This window comes from Coregonus lavaretus (genome assembly GCF_964263955.1).
Source record: "Coregonus lavaretus genome assembly, chromosome: 25".
In the NCBI taxonomy this organism is placed as follows: domain Eukaryota; kingdom Metazoa; phylum Chordata; class Actinopteri; order Salmoniformes; family Salmonidae; genus Coregonus; species Coregonus lavaretus.
Genome location: NC_140012.1, coordinates 10,988,702 through 11,008,778, shown reverse-complemented (window position 1 = coordinate 11,008,778; position 20,077 = coordinate 10,988,702). Strand labels below are relative to the sequence as shown.

Below are 20,077 nucleotides of genomic sequence, written 5' to 3'. Positions count from 1 at the left end.
CTTTAGGTGCCTTTTGGCAAACTCCAAGTGGGCTGTCATGTGCCTTTTACTGAGGAGTGGCTTCCATCAGCTATAGGAGGAGTCTTCCATTTAAGAATGATGGAGGCCACTGTGTTCTTGGGGACCTTCAATGCTGCAGACATTTGTTGGTACCCTTCCCCAGATCTGAACCTCGACACAATCCTGTTTCAGAGCTCTACAGACAATTCCTTTGACCTCATGGCTTGGTTTTTGCTCTGACATGCACTATCAACTGTGGGACCTTATATACAGTGCCTTCGGAAAGTATTCAAACCCCTTGACTTTTTCCACATTTTGTTACGTTACAGCCTTATTCAAAAATGGATTAAATATATATATATATATATATATATATGTAACTCAGCAATATACACAAAATACCCCATAATGACAAAGCGAAAACTGTTTTTTTTAATCTTTGCGAATATATAAAAAAAAAAAAACGGATACCTTATTTACATAAGTATTCAGACCATTTTTCTATGAGATCATCCTTGAGATGTTTCTACAACTTGATTGGAGTCCACCTGTGGTAAATTCAATTGATTGGACATGATTTGGAAAGGCACACACCTGTCTACATAAGGTCCCACAGTTGACAGTGTATGTCAGAGCAAAAACAAAGCCATGAGGTCGAAGGAATTGTCCGTAGACCTCCGAGACAGGATTGTGTCGAGGCACAGATCTGGGGAAGGGTACCAAAATAATTCTGCAGCATTGAAGGTCCCCAAGAACTCAGTGGCCTCCATCATTCTTAAATGGAATGATGTTTGGAACCACAAAGACTCTTCTTAGAGCTGGCCGCTCTGACAAACTGAGCAATTAGGGGAGAAGGGTTTTGGTCAGGGAGGTGACCAAGAACCCGATGGTCACTCTGACAGAGCTCTAAAGTTCCTCTGTGGAGATGGGAGAACCTTCCAGAAGGACAACCATCTCTGCAGCGCTCCACCAATCAGGCCTTTATGGTAGAGTGTCCAGATGGAAGTCACTCCTCAGTAAAAGGCACATGACAGCCCGCTTGGAGTTTGCCAAAAGGCACCTAAAGACTCTCAGACCATGAGAAACAAGATTCGCTGGTCTGATGAAACCAAGATTGAACTCTTTGGCCTGAATGCCAAGCGTCACGTCTGGAGGAAACCTGGCACCATCCCTACAGTGAAGTATGGTGGTGGCAGCATCATGCTGTGGGGATGTTTTTCAGCGGCAAGGACTGGGAGACTACTCGGGATCGAGGGAAAGATGAACAGAGCAAAGTACAGATAGATCCTTGATGAAAACCTGCTCCAGAGTACTCAGGACCTCAGACTGGTGCGAAGGTTCACCTTCCAACAGGAGAACGACCCTAAGCACACAGCCAAGACAACGCAGGAGTGGCTTCGGGGACAAGTCTCTGAATGTCCTTGAGTGGCTCAGCCAGAGTCCGGACTTGAATCCGATCTTACATCTCTGGAGAGACCTGAAAATAGCTGTGCAGCAATGCTCCCCATCCAACCTGACAAAGCTTGAGAGGATCTGCAGAGAAGAATGGGAGAAACTTCCCAAATACAGGTGCCAAGCTTGTAGCGTCATACCCAAGAAGACTTGAGGATTTAATCGCTCTCAAAGGTGCTTCAACAAAGTACTGAGTAAAGGTTCTGAATACTTATGTAAATGTGATATTTCAGATTTTTATTTTTCATAAATTAGCAAAAATGTCTAAAACCTGTTTTTTCTTTGTCGTTATGGGGTATTGTGTGTAGATTGATTAGAAAAAAATACAATTCAATCAATTTTAGAATAAGGTTGTAACCTAACAAAATGTGGAAAAAAGTCAAGGGGTCTGAATACTTTCCAAAGGCGTGTGCCTTTCCAAATCATTTCCAATCAATTGAATTGACCACAGGTGGACTCCAATCAAGTTGTAGAAACATCTCAAGGATGATCAATGGAAACAGGATGCACCTGAGCTCAATTTCAAGTTTCATAGCAAAGGATCTGAATACATATGTAAATATGGTATCGTTTGTTTTATTTTTATACATTAGCAAAAATGTCTAAAAACCTGTTTTCACTTTGTCATTATGGGGTATTGTGTATAGATTGCTGAGGATTATTATTATTTTAATCCATTTTAGAATAAAGCTGTAACGTCATAAAATGTGGAACAAGTCAAGGGGTCTGAATACTTTTTCGAAGGCACTGTATGATGTGATTGAAGATTTGTAATGTAAAACAAAATTGGTAAAATACATTTATAGAAAGGATGATAGATAAAATGCTTACATGCTGTTATCAAGTCACATTCCTGGTTTGTACCCCAAAGCTATAAAAAGGAGAAAGTTTGACATTGAATTGCAAAGGCCTACATCAGGGCTATTGAATTATATTCAAAAGGGGGCCAGATTTGAAGAAAGTTATTTACAGGGGGAGCAGACATTTTGTACATGGGATTACTCTTCTTAAGACCGGTATACAAATCAATGCACAAACACAATTATAATCTTATAAAGCACTTTCATTCAAATTAAATGTTGCTAAAAGTTCATTTTTAATTGCTGTAAGATTAGCCTAATTCAGTGCATCAAGTTGTTTAAATAATGGAAGACATTTGTACTAATGACACAGTTGACCAGCATCACATTAATTCATTTCTACTTTCCTTTTTACATACATAGCTTCATCTTTTGTTTTTATTTACACATTGGAAACCTTTTATGCATGGCATATCTCAGTTGACCAGCATCATATTCTGTTCTATTTCTTTATCATTTCTTTATTTTCTGTCTTGTTTTGTAGTTTTTTCCCCCACATAGAAACATTTTATGCATGAAGTGGAGGCTCCTCAGAGGAGGAAGGGGAGGACCATCCTCAGTGAATGTCATACAAATTAAAATAGTGAAATATTAAAGTTATCCCTTTTTAGATAAAACTGTTCTAAATATATTCACATCACCAAATAATTGACTAAAACACACTGTTTTGCAATGTAGGTCTACAGTAGGCTCAACAGCACTCTGTAGAATAGCACCATGGTGTAGCCGGAGGACAGCTAGTTTCCGTACGTTGACTTCAATACACAACCTAGGAGGCTTGTGGTTCTCACCCCCTTCCATAGACTTACACATGAATTATGACAACTTCCGGAGGACATCCTCCAACCTACCAGAGCTCTTGCTGCATGAACTGACATGTGGTCCACCCAATCAAAGGATTTGAGGATTAATATAGTACTGAAAGCATAAGCTACAGCTAGCTAGCACTGCAGTACATAAAATGTGGAACTCTTCCAAGTCAAGGTAAGCTTTTGGTTTTGTTAATTTATTGCCACCGGGGCCCGCCGACATCATTTGAGTCAATTGGAGGTGTACCTGTGGATGTATTTCAAGGCCTACCTTCAAACTCAGTGCCTCTTTGCTTAACATCATGGGAAAATCAAAGGAAATCAGCCAAGACCTTAGAAAAAAATGGTTCATCCTTGGGAGCAATTTCCAAATGCCTGAAGGTACCACGTTCATCTGTACAAACAATAGTATGCAAGTATAAACACCATGGGACCACGCAGCCGTCATACCGCTCAGGAAGGAGACACGTTCTGTCTCCTAGAGATGAACGTACTTTGGTGCGAAAAGTGCAAATCAATCCCAGAACAACAGCAAAGGACCTTGTGAAGATGCTGGCGGAAACAGGTACAAAAGTATCTATATCCACAGTAAAACGAATCCTATATCGACATAACCTGAAAGGCCGCCCAGCAAGGAAGAAGCCACTGCTCCAAAACAGCCATAAAAAAGCCAGACTACGGTTTGCAACTGCACATGGGGACAAAGATCGTACTTTTTTGAGAAATGTCCTTTGGTCTGATGAAATAAAAAATATAACTGTTTGGCCATAATGACCATCTTTATGTTTGGAGGAAAAAGGGGGTACCTTGCAAGCCGAAGAACACCATCCGAACCGTGAAGCACAGGTCTGGCAGCATCATGCTGTGGGGGTGCTTTGCTGCAGGAGGCACTGGTGCACTTCACAAAATAGATGGCCTCATGAGGAAGGAATGTGGATATATTGAAGCAACATATCAAGACATCAGTCAGAAAGTTAAAGCTTGGTCGCAAATGGGTCTTCCAAATGGACAATGACCTCAATCCCAAAAAAAATTGTGGGCAGAACTGAAAAAGCGTGCGCGAGCAAGGAGGCCTAGAAACCTGACTCAGTTACACCAGCTCTGTCAGGAGGAATGGGCCAAAATTCATCCAACTTATTGTGGGAAGCTTGTGGAAAGCTACCCAAAACGTTTGACCCAAGTTAAACAATTTAATGTAAAAGACAGGGAATCTTTACTAGGATTAAATGTCAGGAATTGTGAAAACTGAGTTTACATACACCTTAGCCAAATACATTTAAACTTCCGACTTCAACGGTACCTGAATTTGTCCAACAAAAACTCTCGTTTGCAACTGTTGGACTAATAATTAGATGCAGGCAAGAGAATGCAAGGTGGTATTGAATGTGTCAATGTCTGTCATCTTGATTACTCAAATGTATCTCGACCTGTGCACCTACGTTGTAAACTTTCATTCATAGGCTAGGTTGTAGCAACCTCATGATGGGTATAGGGAAACTGAGTATCATGTAGTAGCCTAAACCTATCGATGTTACATTGAGCTGGGTGAATGGAATATGAATGCCAGTCATCCAATATGCTATAATAGAAATAAGGCCTTGCTCATAAAAAAAGAAAAAAATTGACCTCCCTCAATCATAAGCGGCACCGACCGCCACTGTGTGAATGGCATATCTCAGTTGACTAGCTTTTGCCAAGAAGTCTCTCTCGAGACTTACGCCTTGATCACACCGATAGTGTTCTTACGCAAAATGGTACGCAGCATCATCTGGATATGTGTGCAACAAAAGTTCAACATTCATTCTGCTACCATTTCTGCAGTTTGATGCATTCGTTCGATAAAGCCAATGCACTGCAACTGCCTCTGCAACGCAATGCTGCAAGGCAAACGCAGCGTTCCATTGTAAATGAATGTACTTCTGGAGTACCAAAATGCAATGGCCCTATCGGTATGATCGAGGTGCAAAACTCATAAAATCTCGTTGCGCAGTGTAGCGTTTTGTTTGGGCTCAAATCAGAGGAGAAAATAACACATTTATTTTGAAAAGCGGTCAGTTTTTCAATGATGTCAATAAGTCCATTAAATTGATTGAAGATGTCACAAAAAAACAAAATGCATCTGATACGAACTCCTCATCAAGCATTTTCGCTAGACATGTGTTGGCCTTCTTGTGGCGGCAATTCCGGAGAAAAGCAACTATCTCCTCCCTAAGCTCACATAGGCTGCTCTCTTGACAGCATTATTACCCTTGCTTAGCCACCAAACATCATTATGTAAAAGTAGATCATGATGCTCAGCAGACTACGAACCAAGCGATGTTGTAGGCTAGATGTTGATCGGATAAGGTTTATGATCGCCATAACTGAGTCCATGTTTTTTTTTTACTCACCGCTGAGTTAAGCTGGTGTATCAGGCAATGTAGTGATCTCATCTGTGGTGAAAGCGCTGATAGGTGGGCAGACAGACCCTGTACCCTGTTAGCAGCTCTGATTGGCTGTAACTGGTAAATTGGGTGATATTGAGTGACAGCAGATAATGGGCGGGACTACAAGAAAACAGGTTCTCCCATTGGAGAATATTTGCTTTAAAAATACGTTATTTTCAGAATTGATCAAAGGGCAGTAGTGGTGGGTATAATCACTGGGGAAGCCAAGGATAGCAACCTCTGTCCAGTGATGTCCACAAAGCATATTCCATGTACAGTAACAGACAGTTACATGACCTACAGCATGGGCAAGCAAGTTCATGTTTCAGACATTTTCGGACCACTAAACAACTATTGATTTAGAACCACAGAGGGTTACCGCAAGTCGCAAAGAAAACAGGAGCTGCCTCCACTATTCCAGCACCATTTCAACTACAAAATTTCCACATTATCAAATCACCTCTGCTTAGTCTAATACAGTGACATCTAAAAGATACCAAAAACAATTTAGCCCAATCAACGTAAGCTAAATATGATGTGGCTGTCCATGGTTCTGATTTATGTGTGCTTGTGTGTGCGTGTGCGTTCGTGCAAGTAGGAAAACATGTTGACTCACCCTACTTGTAGAGAAACACTAGCCTAACCCATTCATGGACAACATTAGCTAGTTAACATTAGCCTTCTACATCTAGCTACATATTGAACTTCCATCCTCTCAGGCCAGGGGCACAACAATGTATGAATTAATGGTTGGATCAGAATTGCCTTTATAATCATTGTCCAGTATGGAGAATTAAGTAAAACCACAAGTCCAAATTCCTATCTCCCTCCATGGCTGATTTAGGAAAGGGACAATTTTAGCTAGCTGGCTAGCTAGCCACCAGAGGACAACAACACAACGAGATGCAACAATTCAATTGTTTCTGTCAATGATGTATGTTCTCAATGGGATTTGATAGGAGTGATGTCGAATCCAAGCTGGCTTCCCTTGGCACTTTTTTTTGTGCACCAGGACCAATTTTTAATTTTGTACTTTTTTTTTTAATTGGTCAATTTTTTTGGGGAAGCCTGGCTTCCCTTGGCATCCATGAATACACTCCACTGTCAAAGGGCCATTCTAAATTGATAAACGGGCCACATCTGACCCACGAGCCGCCGTTTAATAGCCGGGGAATACAGTGAGGGAAAAAAGTATTTGATCCCCTGCTGATTTTGTACATTTTCCCACTGACAAAGAAATGATCAGTCTATAATGTTAATGGTAGGTTTATTTGAACAGTGAGAGACAGAATAACAACAAAAAAATCCAGAAAAACGCATGTCAAAAATGTTATAAATTGATTTGTATTTTAATGAGGGAAATAAGTATTTGACCCCTCTGCAAAACATGACTTAGTACTTGGTGGCAAAACCCTTGTTGGCAATCACAGAGGTCAGACGTTTTTTGTAGTTGGCCACCAGGTTTGCACACATCTCAGGAGGGATTTTGTTCCACTCCTCTTTGCAGATCTTCTCCAAGTCATTAAGGTTTCGAGGCTGACGTTTGGCAACTCGAACCTTCAGCTCCCTCCACAGATTTTCTATGGGATTAAGGTCTGGAGACTGGCTAGGCCACTCCAGGACCTTAATGTGCTTCTTCTTGAGCCACTCCTTTGTTGCCTTGGCCGTGTGTTTTGGGTCATTGTCATGCTGGAATACCCATCCACGACCCATTTTCAATGCCCTGGCTGAGGGAAGGAGGTTCTCACCCAAGATTTGACGGTACATGGCCCCGTCCATCGTCCCTTTGATGCGGTGAAGATGTCCTGTCCACTTAACAGAAAAACACCCCCAAAGCATAATGTTTCCACCTCCATGTTTGATGGTGGGGATGTTGTTCTTGGGGTCATAGGCAGCATTCCTCCTCCTCCAAACACGGCGAGTTGAGTTGATGCCAAAGAGCTCCATTTTGGTCTCATCTGACCACAACACTTTCACCCAGTTCTCCTCTGAATCATTCAGATGTTCATTGGCAAACTTCAGACGGCCTTGTATATGTGCTTTCTTGAGCAGGGGGACCTTGCGGGCGCTGCAGGATTTCAGTCCTTCACGGCGTAGTGTGTTACCAATTGTTTTCTTGGTGACTATGGTCCCAGCTGCCTTGAGATCATTGACAAGATCCTCCCGTATAGTTCTGGGCTGATTCCTCACCGTTCTCATGATCATTGCAACTCCACGAGGTGAGATCTTTCATTGAGCCCCAGGCCGAGGGAGATTGACAGTTATTTTGTGTTTCTTCCATTTGCGAATAATCGCACCAACTGTTGTCACCTTCTCACCAAGCTGCTTGGCGATGGTCTTGTAGCCCATTCCAGCCTTGTGTAGGTCTACAATCTTTTCCCTGACATCCTTGGAGAGCTCTTTGGTCTTGGACATGGTGGAGAGTTTGGAATCTGATTGATTGATTGCTTCTGTGGACTGGTGTCTTTTATACAGGTAACAAGCTGAGATTAGTAGCACTCCCTTCAAGAGTGTGCTCCTAATCTCAGCTCGTTACCTGTATAAAAGACACCTGGGATATTTCTAAAAAGGGGGTCAAATTCTTATTTCCCTCATTAAAATGCAAATCAATTTATAAAATGTTTGACATGCGTTTTTCTGGATTTTTTTGTTGTTATTCTGTCTCTCACTGTTCAAATAAACCTACCATTAAAATGATAGACTGATCATTTCTTTGTCAGTGGGCAAATGGACAAAATCAGCAGGGGATCAAATACTTTTTTCCCTCACTGTACAGTGATGCTTACTGTCTTGTCTTTACAGCAATGTTGAGGACTTGGGCCTCCTATGTCTTTGTCTCTTCCTATGTCTCTAGATTTAATTCAGGACAATTATTTTATAGAGGCAGGTTGAAGGTTTATGTTGACCTCACACTGTAAAGTGCAACTCAACATTCTTTCAGGTGTCACAAAGAGGACCAACAGAGACAGCAAGGTGCTTATAGATAGAGTAATACAGAACTAGACAATATCAGTCAAACTTGTTCATGTGAGAAAAGTGAGGGAATGCATGGCTGATCTTCAAGAGGGAAATTCCACCTTGTAAGAGCAGGGGTGGGGGGTTGTGTTTAAATTTCTCCCAGCAGATAGGACGGTGTTTCAGACTATGGTCACTTTAGGACAATCCAGTGGCTCCAAGGAGGATACAGAGGCCATCATGCCTCAGGAACAAGAACCGGAGAAGAGAAGACTACAGTCCCACTCCCAACTATATGGAGCCATCACCGGGGACAGCATAGGCAACCTAGGAGATACTTGCCCGACTTGTTGGGGAGTAGGGCGTATTCCAAGAGGTAGGTGGCCCTCTTCAGACAGACTAACTACTTAGTTGTGCCTTTGATTTACTTACATGTTTTTGTTGTGATTATTTCCATGTTGGTATTCAAGACTTGTTAAGATGTGTATTTAATAACCCACATTTGTTTAAAGAGAAGTGAGTCACTTTCAGTTCTCTGTAAAATGAAATCAAAATGGTGTTGTGTGTTCTGTGCAGCAAGGCTGACATGCCACTACCAACTACTGCTGTTCACACCTTTTCTATTCACATACTCTCCAATTGTCTATACACTTAATTCACATACATATACTGTATATTTATATTGCGGACTCTGGTCCGTAAGCTAATTTCCTGCAATTCTATCAATTTTGCCATGGGGTTTCGTACTGTGTATTTCAATACTGTATTTTCAACATACTGTAGCTCATTCTAATCTTTCTACAACAGTACATTGAATTTTAGCTACACTGTTTATACACACCACATATTTATTTATATACTGGATTCTTGACATAGCTCGCTCTAATATACAGTATCTACTGCTGTACATATCATTCTTAGTATATCTTGTGTAAATTAATATTTTGTATATACGTATAGATTGCATTTGGATTACTGTTACATTGCTTTTTGGGTTGTTAATTGGATTCGTTCTGACATTTCTTTCTTTTTATTTATATTTTGTGTTATTTGTGTACTTGTTTGATATTTTACTGCATTGTTAGGAGCTAGTAACATAAGCATTTCACTGCACCCGCTATAACATCTGCTAAACTGGGTATGCGACCAATAAACTTGGATTTGATTTTAATAGAACAGCATGTCTAACTGTGAAATAATAACTCACCTTACTCTTCTCTGTATAGGACATGATCAGCTTGTGACAGTAATAACCAACGTTTGTTTTAAAAGAAGGGAGAGTCACTTTCAACTCTCTGTAAAATGAAATCGAAATGCTGTTGTGTGTTCTATGCAGCAAGGCTGACATGCCAATACAGCAGTATCTATAACTGTGAAATAAAACGTATTCTTCTCTGTATAGGACATGATCAGCGAGTGGCAGTCATTCCATGTTCGGACAAAAGACTGAGGCCCAGCCGGACGTAAGTGTGTGTGTGTGTCTGTTTTTGAGTGTCTGATTGTGTGCGTGTTTGTTTGTGTGTGCGTGCGTGTGTGTGTGCGTGCGTGCGTGCGTGCATGCATAACTATGTGTTGAACGCCTCCCTCTGCAACTGGATCCAGGAGTTCCTGATGGGCTGCCCCCAGGTGGTGAAGGTAGGCAACAACACCTCTGCCACGCTGACCCTCAACATGGGGGCCCCTTACAGGTGTGTGCTTAGTCCCCTCCTGTACTCCCTGTTAACCCACGACTCCGTGGCCACGCACAACACCAACACCATCATCAAGTTTGCTGAAGATGCAACAGTGGTAGGCCTGATCACTGACAGCGATGAGACAGCCTACAGGGAGGAGGTCAGAGACCTGGCAGTGTGGTGTCAGGACAACAACTTCTCCCTCAACGTCAGTAATACCAAGGATCTGATCGTAAACGGGGGTGAGCACTCCCCAATCCACATCGACAGGGCTGTAGTGGAGCGGGTCGAGAGCTTCAAGTTCCTCGGTTTCCAAATCACTATGGACTTAACATGGTCCACACACACCCGCACAGTTGTGAGGAACGCATGATGGTGCCTCTTTCCCCTCAGGAGGCTGAAAAGATTTGTCATGGGCCCTCAGATCCTCAACAAGTTCGACAGCTGCACCATTGAGGGCATCTTGACTGGCTGCATCACCGCTTGGTATGGCAACTGCACCGCCCTCGACCGCAAAGCACTACAGAGGGTGGTGTGGACAGCCCAGTGCATCACTAGGGCCGAGCTCCCTGCCATCCAGAACCTCTATATCAGAAAATATTAAATTTTCACAAAGTCTACTGCCTCAGTTTTTATGATGGCAATTTGCATATACTCCAGAATGTTGTGAAGAGTGATCAGATGAATTGCAATTAATTGCAGTCCCTCTTTGCATGAAAATGAACTTAATCCCCCCAAAAAACATTTCCACTGCATTTCAGCCCTGCCACAAAAGGACCAGCTGACATCATGTCAGTGATTCTCTCGTTAACACAAGTGAGAGTGTTGACGAGGACAAGGCTGGAGATCACTCTGTCATGCTGATTGAGGTAGGATAACAGACTGGTAGCTTTAAAAGGAGGGTGGTGCTTGAAATCATTGTTCTTCCTCTGTTAACCATGGTTACCTGCAAGGAAACACGTGCCTTCATCATTGCTTTGCACAAAAAGGGCTTCACAGGCAAGGATATATTTTTTTATTTTACCAATATTTAACTAGGCAAGTCAGTTAAGAACAAATTCTTATTTACAATGACGGCCTACACCGGCCAAACCCGGACGACGCTGGGCCAATTGTGCGCCGCCCTATATTGCTGCTAGTAAGATTGCACCTAAATCAACAATTTATCGGATCATCAAGAACTTCAAGGAGAGAGGTTCAATTGTTGTCAAGAAGGCGCCAGGGCGCCCAAGAAAGTCCAGCAAGCTCCAGGACCGTCTCCTAAAGTTGATTCAGCTGCGGGATCGAGGCACCACCAGTGCAGAGCTTGCTCAGGAATGGCAGCAGGCAGGTGTGAGTGCATCTGCACGCACAGTGAGGCGAAGACTTTTGGAGGATGGCCTGGTGTCAAGAAGGGCAGCGAGGAAGCCACTTCTCTCCAGGAAAAACATCAGGGACAGACTGATATTCTGCAAAAGGTACAGGGATTGGACTGCTGAGGACTGGGGTAAAGTCATTTTCTCTGATGAATCCCCTTTCCGATTGTTTGGGGCATCCGGAAAAAAGCTTGTCCGGAGAAGACAAGGTGAGCGCTAGCATCAGTCCTGTGTCATGCCAACAGTAAAGCATCCTGAGACCATTCATGTGTCGATTTGCTTCTCAGCCAAGGGAGTGGGCTCACTCACAATTTTGCCTAAGAACACAGACATGAAAAAAGAATGGTACCAACACATCCTCCGAGAGCAACTTCTCCCAACCATCCAAGAACAGTTTGGTGACGAACAATGCCTTTTCCAGCATGATGGAGCACCTTGCCATAAGGCAAAAGTGATAACTAAGTGGCTCGAGGAACAAAACATCGACATTTTGGGTCCATGGCCAGGAAACTCCCCAGACCTTAATCCCATTGAGAACTTGTGGTCAATCCTCAAGAAGCGGGTGGACAAACATAAACCCACAAATTCTGACAAACTCCAAGCATTGATTATGCAAGAATGGGCTGCCATAAGTCAGGATGTGGCACAGAAGTTAATTGACAGCATGCCAGGGCGGATTGCAGAGGTCTTGAAAAAGAAGGGTCAACACTGCAAATATTGACTCTTTGCATAAACCTAATATAATTGTCAATAAAAGCCTTTGACACTTATGGAATGCTTGTAATTATACTTCAGTATACCATAGTAAAATCTGACAAAAATATCTAAAAACACTGAAGCAGTAAACTTTGTGAAGACCAATACTTGTGTCATTCTCAAAACTTTTGACCACGACTGTACAGTAGGCAGTAGGCAGAGATAGTGAAACAAGGATCTTTACTGGTGGTCCCGAAGCCAGAATACAAAATAACGGACTTATCACGATAAAAGAAAGGCGGAGCAAATAAGTCTCCAAAAACTGGCTGACAGCCAAAATACGACATACTGATGTGGAAAATGATCACTATACTTATTAAAAATCAAAGTTCTTCCAGAGTTTTTGTAGAATCAAGATAGACTTTATTACATAGAGCAACGAAAGCCGAGCTGGTCTGCAGAGCAACTCTCGTCTACCTCTCAGCTCTCCGTTTATATAGTCATATTCACATACATCTTATCTCCCTCTTGGGTTCCCCCACCACCATCCTCAGTTTCCCTCTCTCTACCGCTCCGCCCACTTCCTTAGTCTATGATAGCGGCTAAATTGGACTTTTATTCCGTTTAGAATCAATAGTAGTACAATCAATCAAGCCCTTGTCATGCAAACTCTGTTCAACCTCGGCTCTCCCTGGCTTGACCTGAAGATTGATTGTTGGACATGACAGGTCCACACTCAATCTCTCAAACATACCCAAACCCAACTCCTCTCTTCCCTCCCGTCATGCTGTAATTACTCATGATTAGTCTGAACTCTGTTCAACTCTGACTCCGCTCTCAGGACTTTGTTTGAGGAGAGAGACAAAAGGCAACAGTCTAGTTTCAGTCTCTGATAAGGTAGGACAGCCATGGATTAGGTAAGAGCGAGGAATTCGACCCGAGGTCAGATCCCCATTTCACACACACACACAAACCCAGTGAAAGGAACCAATTAAGTTATTGCCTAGCAACAGAGAATTCTGACTATATGTTCGTCATGTCATTGATTAACTTTGTTTATCCAATAGTTTACTGAAAAATCTTCATCTTATCCCCCATATGGGACTATTGGTCCCAAATCCTTACAAAAGTATTAATTATTAATATAGTAACTAACATAAGAATAATTATGTTTATGCTATTAAGCACAATCTTTGCATTTAAGGTTATACTCATAATAAACAATATCAGCATTTCTACTCAAAACAATTCCAATATACGTGTTAGTATCCTAACACATTAAAATACATAAAATACATGCAACATTGTTTTAACCATGATCTCTATTTGAAAAAGTTATTTTGATATTATCTAGAGTCATTATCATCACTAAAGTAATATGGAATAGGATACATGTCTGAGAGATAAACATTTTCACTTCCAGATTTGTCCAGGTTTTGCTGGTCCTTGTAGTTATGACAAGCCCATCCTCCTCCTGCCATTACCCCAGACAGACATTCTAGGTTGCCATAAGGGCAGTCAAGTGGTCCTCATTGTTGTGAGGGCCAAGCAGGGCTCTCTTCCGATAATGACCATCTGCTTCTGGGCCTCTACTCCGGGCCGGCGTTGGGTCCCTTTGGCTCTGGACCTTCTTCCTTCACTAGGGTCTCGGCATCCTTAGCTTCCTCATCTCTCGGTCGTCGGTTTCCATGCGGTACTCTGGTGCAGTGGTTTAGATGATACCTCTGGTTTTAGAACTCTGCTTCTCTCCTGTTGGTATATAACTTAATGTATGACAGTTAGTTGCCTGATATACCCTTCTAATTCCCTTTCAATTTGCTCTAGAGGCAGACCCTCATATGGTCCCCTAAGCACCGGCACTGGTATGGGTCAACCTGTAAGCATTTCATGAGGTGTTAGATGCAATATTCTGTTAGCTTGCATGCGATAACTCATTAATGCCAGAGGTACGGCCCCAAAAAACAAAACAACAATGTCTGTTAAATCAAAATAACAAATCAAATTAGAATGATAACCCTTGATAACACCTTAACTTAATTGTATCCCATAAGGTAATTCAAGGAATAGTCAAATTGACTAGCGACAGGTGTCCCTCATTCAGGGCTAGTTCTCTTTCTCTGTCCTTGTCATGGTATGAATCATACATAAGCCTATTGATAAATTATAAACTTCTTCCTAATTATTAGTGTTTACATACTACATATAAATCTCACACAATGTCTCTAGCTTTCGAGTGAGGGTGATCAGGCCTCGCCAGAAAGTCAGAACAGAGGTCAGAGGTCATTCAACCCCATTTAAGTGAGTGTCTCTTTCCCTTTCCTTCCCCTTTTACCTCAGATATAATTTAACGATATTTCAAACATTTCAAAAAAAAATTGTACCAAGTTTACATTGTTTTTTTCAGTACATTTCTTATCAGGAGAATGTACATGTGTGTAATTAAAACTCTGGCAATAGAAACTTCCAAAAATGTAATTTATGTTCCCTTTAAGGTGTATTATTTCTAACCTGTGAAAAATCCACTAAACCAAAAATAAAAAACCGTACATAACTACCAAATATTAATAATAGGTGGGTTGTGTATGCTGGTGAAACGTAGGGCAAAAACAAACAAATGGCTAGGCCTTATTTAATTTGGTAGCTCCCTCTTACGGCCTAATTATAAGATTGCTGAGTTTTACTAACTGCTCTCCTGAGTTCACAGTCTCAAGAAACATTCCAAAGAGAGATAATGAAACTCCCATTCTCCTGGAAAAGAAAGTATACATTTCGTTAACATTCACTATAGTACATCTTAATCAGCCACCCAAACGTTTTAACTATGAACAAAACATGAAAATAATTCCACTGTACTCCATAAAATGAGTAATCGTTTGTTTCAATCTAATTCCTTGTTTATATAAATTGCTGTCCTTTGTAAGTAAATATAAACAAGCGTCTACTTTCTTATGCTAAAGGTACACAAAAAAATGCTCCACATCAGTCTATTACTGAGAACCATTTTGCATCTGGTGGAATGTTTGTTAACAGTGTGTGTAGATTGGGCACCTCGTCTTGAATTACCTCATTCACTGTTCTCAGGTCATGAACCAGTCTCCACTTCTGTTTGTCTGCCTTTAGGACTGGTAACACTGTCGTGTTACAGTCACTCTGAGTTTTAACCAGTACCCCTGCTTTTATCTGTCCCTCTATTGTAGCTTGAATTCCTGCCTCTGCTTTCAGTGTCATTGGGGTATTGTTGTTTCCAAGGGGTCTTGTGTATGCCTTTACTTTAACGCAAATTGGATTAGCTGAATTTACTAAACCCACATCTGTATCATATTTTTCCCATAAGTCTTCTGTGATCATACTTTCCATTTGTTTCCTTTAGCTTTTCCTGTTTTGTTTCTTCTTTAACTACTGTCATCTGTCTTTCCTCAGTTATTTCCACTTCATGTGGTTCCCCCCATCAGTTCTGCAAAGCATAGGACTTTAATGTATTTTTAGCCTATTTCATCATTGGTCCTAGATCTTTTGCCTGATATCCCTCGGCCACTAAAAGTGTTATGTGAGGTTCTGTTCCTGGTATCTCAAACCAGGTCTGTATGATATCAGATCCTGGAGCATCTTGTGCTTCCATTGCTGCCCCTTGTTTCCCTATTACAAAATATTGCGATCTCATGGAGGCCGGTTTACCCCATGCTTTCCTTAACCATAGTTGTTCTAGTAAATGATTTTGATATGGGTCATATTGTAGTGTACAATGATAGCCTAATTTTGGTAACTTTATTTCTGGAATTTGAGCCCTAATAAACTTTCCCCACTTCTTTAGTACTTCTTGTACTGGTGATTCTATGTTCCCTATCCAATATACATTTGCTGTTTTGTCCATAGCCGTCATCATTTGTGGACGTACCCCTTCCTGATTATTAGTCCCTCTGATGTGCATTTAATTTGGATGCCCATTCTACACAGTGTTTGTTCTGATACTAATATGGGTATGCAGGTAGCTTTTCCTCCTGCTTCTAGTTTTACTGGAACTGTCATAGGTATTAGCTGTGTTTGTCCTGAAAATCCTACTGTCTTTGCATATTTGCCTGACATGGGGAGGTGAGAGGCATAATTTGGACTTCCACATGAGTAAGTAGCTCCAGTATCTATCATCATGGGTGTGCCTCTGTTGTTCACCTGAACCTTTAGCATAGGTTCTTCATCAGCCTGCATAGTTACTGCCACTAGCTGACCCTCCCCTTTAGGTTTCCCTGGGCATCCCTAGTATCCCTGATTTGGTCCTCCCCACAGGTTCACTGGGCCCTGTGGAGCCTGTGTCTGAGACTGCTGCCATACATCCGAACTGGGGCCATTTCTTTGCCAATTACCCTGTTGTGGTTGCCTAGGCAGCCGTGGGTTGGTAGGACAATCCCTTCCTAGATGTCCTGATTGATTACACCCCCAGCAGACACCTAGCGGTCCTCCTGGTCCACCATTTTGGTATGTCTGCTGTTATGATCGGTGCCCTTGATTCTGGGGTCTGTTTCTATTTCCTTTGTTTTGCCACTGTCCAGGGGATTGTTGTGTGTACACATTCACTACTGTTGCAGCAGGAACTCTTTGGCCTTGCTGCTGAGGCGGTATTTGTGGACCTCCTTGGAGAACAGGTGCCATGGCGCCCTCTTCTGGCGGTGTCGGAATAATCACTTGAGCTTGTGTTTTCTTTTTGTCCTTTCTTGTCAGCTCTTCCAGCTGCACCTGTCCCAGTTTTCTCCGAATCTCTCTCCACTGCTTCGCCAGTTTCTGTTAATCCCTCCTGTATTTCTGCATTGCGTGGATAATATGGTCGCAGAATTCCTTGTGTGATTCTGACGTTAGTCCCACCACATCTTTCAGTCTGCTTCTGATAGGCGTTGGCATTGCCTCCATCAGTGATGTCCTGAACAGTGTTGTCATCAGTGGATCCCCCTCTGGGTCTTTTTCTGTTTCTTGTCGCCACCTCTTGAGCTGATCCTCTAGGTAATTTGCAGGGTTTTCTTTATCCCCCAATGGTTCCCCTCTCAGTGCTTTAGGGTCTATTTTGGCTTGATTTTGGCTTGATACTCCTGGCCTATAATTGTCAAAGGACATTCCATCCAGTTCTGTTACTATAGTTTTGCCTCCCGTGGCTCCTTGCTCTGATAATCGTCCCTCTGTCTCACTCTGTTTTTGATCAGAGTCAGCATACTGTCTAAGTTCTTCACCTTCCTCCTTATTTGCATCATCCCACTCGCTCTGTCCATCACCATTTTGTTCATCTATCCCATAATTTTCCAGTCTGTTTAACATACCCCTCAGTCCCTCATAAGTCTATATCTAAGTCTGATCCTCTTCCTCCTGTTTTATAGTTCTTTATTAGGGTATCCATGTCCTCACACACTGTTACATCAAACATTCCTTCCTTTGGCCATTTTGTTGCTAGTTTTCTAGTTCTTATTTACATTTACATTTAAATCATTTAGCAGACACTCTTATCCAGAGCGACTTCCCGTTTATCAGAGATTTTACTAATCTCTTCACTCTTTTCTGGGAACCTTCTCTTCATGATTGCTACTGGTGTCCCTGCCATCTCTATTCCCTGTATTCTTGGTCTCCCTGACGCTAGTCTTAGGTTTTGTTCAGTGTCTATATTAGGATTTAAAGTCAACAATATTTTCCTTACTGTTTTTCTTGTACCTAATTGTTCCTTTATTATTGTCGCTCGTTTTGGAATAACCCACTGAACGTCTCTCAACACTGTAGATACTTCTATTTGTGGTTCCCTTAATGTCTTACCTGTCTGCCCTTTCCCTCTTTCAAAACCTTGCTCCTCCCCTAATGCCAGCCAAGGTTCAACCTGTGTATCTATTGGGATTATTATAAAAAACAACCTCTTTTGATCTGCTTATTCTTCAAGAGTTTCTCCAATATTCTGTACTGTCCAATTTCTTCCTATTATTCCCGTCCAATCTATATATGGCCACTCTTCTCTTGCTTCCACTAAATTTGTTATTTCTGTTATTGCTCTCAGCTGAAAGTTTTTATATTCCTCAATTAATGGTATTCTCTTCCTAATATATCTTCATATTCTGCTTCTTTCCAAAAATGAGATTTTATCTCTTGCGTTTCTTTTAATATTATTCTTATCCTTGTATCATTACTGGATCAATGACATATGTAATAACTGTTTCGCATTATATTGTACCTTTTTCTGATAATGTTATAATTGTGGCCTATTGCATTAATTTAGTTAAAATATAATTTTGTTGTTTAACAAATCTAGAACCCATAATAAGTTGGTGCTATTCCATCAGCATAATAGTTAAAACTACCTGCAATCCACTGGTCCACGTAACGAAAACAAATGATCATTTTAGAATTCATTAACTATTTGCATACGTCACTGGTGTTACGCAAACTATAGAATAAAGTAATAACAATTAGAATTTGTTAAAGAATGTTTCCCATTCAACTATTCAGATTTCTCACAGCCCGATACAGTCCAGCAAGTACGACTCTCTTTTACCCACGAACTAAGACATGGCATTAGTAAAGTCTATTCACAAACCACCAATAACTAATAGTATATTTGCATTCATATTATTAAAATCTCACTTCCCTATTAAATTACTTTCCTTTGTTATCAATTCAAATCATGGCCACAGCTCTATTGTAATTGCCAGTCCGCTATTAAATGTATATATTTCCTTTCTGATTAGGCTATAGTTAATTAAACAAATACTTGCTATAGTTGACAAGCATACGTATCCATATTAAATTCAATATTCCAAATTACAACCCTATTCACAGTAGTTTAATCTATCAAATCATTAGGCAACGCAAAAAATGCCTCAATCATCCCACTATTCCTGTTGAATAAGTGAGTCTTTCAATTTTGAAAGAAGCAAGCTGCTAAATCGTCCAGTCTTACATCACAAAATCAAACACTGACTGTTCTATCAATCTAAGCAACACATAACCATAGTATTATTAGATTCCCTGCCTATATGTACATATCTACCTCAATTACCTCGTACCCCTGCACATTGATATGGTACTGTTACTCCCTGTATATATTGTAGCTTCATTGTATTTTTATTTCTCGTGTTATTATTTCTATAATTTGTTTTACTCTGCATCGTTACAAAAGGGCTCGTAAGAAAACATTTCATGGTAAAGTTGTATTCGGAGCATGTGACAAATAAAATTTGATTGATTTGAATTTGATTCAATTTTTGTGCTTTACCAATACGAGACACCGTATACAGTAAAATTCTTGGTGTGTTTAATTAACATATTGTGTTACGCTTCATATATGTTGTTCATGGTTGTTAAAGGTCACGAACAGTCAAAATCATGTTTTTCATGAAATTTGATGATATTTGGATGAAACCAGATCAAAGTACAGTATGATGACCAAAGTATGAAAAATGACTGTTGCTTTTACATTTATTAAGTTTGATCATAAACCTACTGGTCCCCTCCCCGTGTCAAACACTTGGATTCAGGATGCAGGATTATTAAAGGTACAGGGTGACATCACCCTAACTCTCTCATTTTAATACACAAATGGTAGCATGATATTCTCTTACCTAATTTAAATAAGTACCGCCTTGTAACCAACATCGGAGAAGGCGTGTTTGCAGAGGGGCGTGGTTTAGCTACTCTACTGGTGCCAAAATGTGACTGTAGGGTATCAGCAAATATAATTAAAAGTTGACCCTATTAATCTATGGCAAAGATACTCATATGTTTCCCCTTTCATCTGTGTCTGGTGTTAGCTAGTTACTGTCTAGTTAGGTCTTCAGCCAGCATGGAACAAAAGTGGAAGAAGGGCTGTTCAAAACTCTGATGCAGGTGTCA

General features: G+C 41.1%; 1 protein-coding gene across 3 annotated transcripts in view; it reads left to right on the top strand.

Moving 5' to 3' along the window:
* The window catches only part of LOC311100670 (transmembrane protein 106B-like), a 35,984-nt gene that overhangs the window by 8,138 nt on the left and 7,769 nt on the right, over positions 1-20,077 (top strand). For 2 of the 3 annotated variants that reach the window (XM_084141606.1, XM_084141607.1), the window contains exons 2-3: positions 8,672-8,878; positions 9,905-9,965. In XM_084141606.1, the coding sequence (XP_083997732.1) occupies positions 8,692-8,878; positions 9,905-9,965 (248 nt within the window). In that variant the 5' untranslated portion in view covers positions 8,672-8,691. Of the gene's footprint in view, positions 1-8,668; positions 8,879-9,904; positions 9,966-20,077 lie in introns of all 3 variants that reach the window. The other variant, XM_084141605.1, reaches the window with a different exon arrangement.